Below are 3,003 nucleotides of genomic sequence, written 5' to 3' on the forward strand. Positions count from 1 at the left end.
GCCTGCAGAACGAGAATATTGCCGGGACGTAACCCTCCAGGTGCTTGACCGAACACTGCACGACTACGCAGACACCGCATCGTGGGCCTCCGGTGGAAATTTAAGCACCTCCGACGTCGAGCACGAGGGATGGAAAAAGCTCCGCTCACAAGGAAATGTGTCATTGTATGCGGAGAAGACAACAGATTTGGGGTGGGTGACGTCAATGCGTGAAGGTGGCTGGCAACACCCTGTTGCAGTGGTGGCTGTGGGCCGCATGTGCTGCTCACTGCACGACGTGCTGTACGGGTTGGTTGCGTCAGATCCTGCCGAATTCAAACTCCGTTCAGTGCTGATGGACTGCAAAGTAGAAGACGACGTCGAGGTTGAAACAATCACGGCCCCGTCGGAAGCAAAGCCGTTCGAGTTTATGGGTGTGACAAGATATGTAGTCCATCGCGGCTGCTTCCATCGTCCGCATGAGTATGTGCTTGTGGCTGCTACGGGGGAAGTCTTCACATCATGCGGGGAGCATCTAGGATACCAAATATGTCAGTCTGTGTCGATATCCCAGTGGCCGGTGACTAGCACGGCGACTCGAAAACGGATGATTCGAGCCCAAGTGCTGCGCGAGCTACCCGATGGTTCTGTCGGGGTTTACTACAAGATCATCGTGGATTCCAAACCTTTCGTACCAGACTCCGTCGTACAGATTTCACTGTGGCATGATGTACAGAATTTCTGGAAAATGGTACCGCGTTGCGCTGATGCCAAGAAGCTCTGCTATTGCGTCGAGCACAAGGATGTATTGAACTTGTCACTACTACGCTCGTCTTGTGGGTGTGGTGACCCTCTGACTTGCGGCTTATGTGGCTCCCCTCTACGAAGTAGAAGTCTCGGAGATATTGCAAGTTCGCTCGGAGCAATGTGGGATGGAATTTCTCAAGCGTATCGGTGCACAATTTGCTCGATACTCTTATGTTTAAAGACGCGCTGTTGCTCGATGCGACAACTCGCGCGAATTGATCGCGATACAATGGAAACTGATCGCCAAATTGTCGTAATCTGCACGACTTGCGCCGATTACGTTCGTTCTGAAAATGCTTTGGAGATCGCACGACGGGGAATACACGAAATTGGTGCAACGTTCAAGGATAAAAAGCCTCCATACGCAGGATCATGCAGGACACACCACAACATCAGAACCTAAAACAATGGTAATCTACTTGTGGACAAACTGTCCATAAAGTGGGTGAATACTCAAACGTTTAATCACTTGTTAATACTCAGTCAACGTGAATGGCTCCGGGGATGAGGAAAGCATGTCTTGTTCCCAGTTTGCCAACGTAATTGCTCCACAATGACGTGACGACTGCATATCTGACAGTTCGGACCGGGCAATATTCACTGCACTTTGGCTTCGCACGAAAGAAATGCAACGTGGACAAACCATTAGGGTTTGTTCGTACATTTTTGTTTCACTGCTACAAACCATTTTCAGCTGGCAAGCTGAGCGGCAATACGAAGCTCCACATAGCCACATACTGCAGAGCTCGCACTGTTTTCCAGGCGTGCGGTTTTCTGATCCTCCAGTGTTTGCACTTTGCGATTTTTGAGTAATGACACCACATCCAGCACAGCCAAGTAACTGAGAGGAGCGCTGCAAGTCATGAGCCAAAGACTTTTGGTTTTTCATACACCAGCGTAACTTTTTCAGATCAATGGCACGTGGAATGAACTTCCAGAAATCCATGACCGCTCGACACACAGTTCCGAGTTTGACAGAATCTGGGAGGCGGTTTTTCGCATCAATGACAAATTTGTTGTACATGATCACGGATCCGTCAGGTTTCTCCCAGAAGACTCGAGCTTGAATCATTTGTGATCGCGGCAATGAGGAAGATTGAGCATACGTGTAGCGCAACGCGACCGACTGAACCATTTCGTAGCCGCAGCGGTTCCCGCTTGCAGATGTGATTTTCCCTGTAGCACAGGCGAGAACCGTCTCACGAGGACCGACAAACATTGTAAACGGCCAATTCTGGGAGTACACGGATCGAGACACTACGAGATTCTGAAACGGAGATTCCTGGGTGGGTACTACTATCGGATCGTGTCGACAGTTAACCTCTGGGCGTCGACCTCTTAACACGCTTCTCATCCGTTGTGTAGCAACGTCCGGCGTAACCAAAGCGAGTAGTACATCATCTACTGAGCAGTTCATCTCTCCAATGGATACTACCGAGATCGGATGTTCCCAGTCCTCGCGATGCATCACAGGAAGCCACGCGGCATTAGGACGTCGGTCGGCGTACAACGTCACGTTTGGGTGGGACTGGAGCTTCTTCCATCGTTTGTTGTCGAGGCGCGCGTGGCAATTGGAGCTGCTAGTGTCCAAGTCAAGCTCCTCGCATTCAAACAGAGTTCGGTCGAGTAACTGGGTGGTGACATCTTGACAATGCTCTCGGTCTTCTGGTGACAGCTCCAGCATGATCGCGATGGCTTCACGATGACAGAGGCTGTGTTACGCGGTGAACTGGAGAAAAGAGAAGTGGGGTAACGCGAACGAGGTCCAAGAGTGCAACAATTCCGTCAATTCGACGGCATGGAATCACCATGATTTGCTTGTCGCGAGCAGAGAAGCTGTATACGACAGGGTACTCCCTCAAAGAGAGCTTTTGCACCATCATGGTTGGTTGAGTGGCCTCGACAGTCGAGCCTAGTTGTAAGCACGTCCAAACTGACTGGTTGTACGGGTTACACAACTGTCACTAAAACCGGGCTGCCACCTTTCTAACTGTTGTACCTCCGTCCACTTGCAACAATGACGGGAACAATCTCGTAGAGTTTTGTCCTCCACGAGCGGATCAAATGCTTCAGGGCCTGCGCACGACCTACCTGAGCGAGGAGCTAGTATCGGTGCAAAGCGACCATCAGAACACTCGATTTACGCGAGGGAGCAATGGAGTCAGGAAAAAAGTATCGACGATATCGAAAAATAGTTTGAAGCAAAAGTTACCCTTG

At 50.4% G+C, this 3,003-nt stretch overlaps 2 protein-coding genes across 2 annotated transcripts; one reads left to right on the plus strand and one right to left on the minus strand.

Moving 5' to 3' along the window:
- Positions 1-205: 205 nt before the first annotated feature.
- On the plus strand, positions 206-1,005 carry PPTG_14093 (hypothetical protein; the record flags this gene model as incomplete). Its single annotated transcript, XM_008911060.1, has 2 exons — positions 206-784; positions 871-1,005. 2 exons carry the CDS (start codon positions 206-208, stop codon positions 1,003-1,005), a joined length of 714 nt encoding a protein of 237 aa, XP_008909308.1.
- Positions 1,006-1,431: 426 nt separating this feature from the next.
- Positions 1,432-2,513, minus strand: PPTG_14094 (hypothetical protein; the record flags this gene model as incomplete). The annotated part of the gene is made up of 2 exons (XM_008911061.1): positions 1,525-2,513; positions 1,432-1,463 (listed from the first exon to the last, which is right to left on the minus strand). The coding sequence occupies exons 1-2, from the start codon at positions 2,468-2,470 to the stop codon at positions 1,432-1,434; spliced, it is 978 nt and encodes a 325-aa protein (XP_008909309.1). The 5' UTR covers positions 2,471-2,513.
- Positions 2,514-3,003: the final 490 nt, after the last annotated feature.

This window comes from Phytophthora parasitica (genome assembly GCF_000247585.1).
Source record: "Phytophthora parasitica INRA-310 unplaced genomic scaffold supercont2.40, whole genome shotgun sequence".
NCBI lineage: Eukaryota > Oomycota > Peronosporomycetes > Peronosporales > Peronosporaceae > Phytophthora > Phytophthora nicotianae.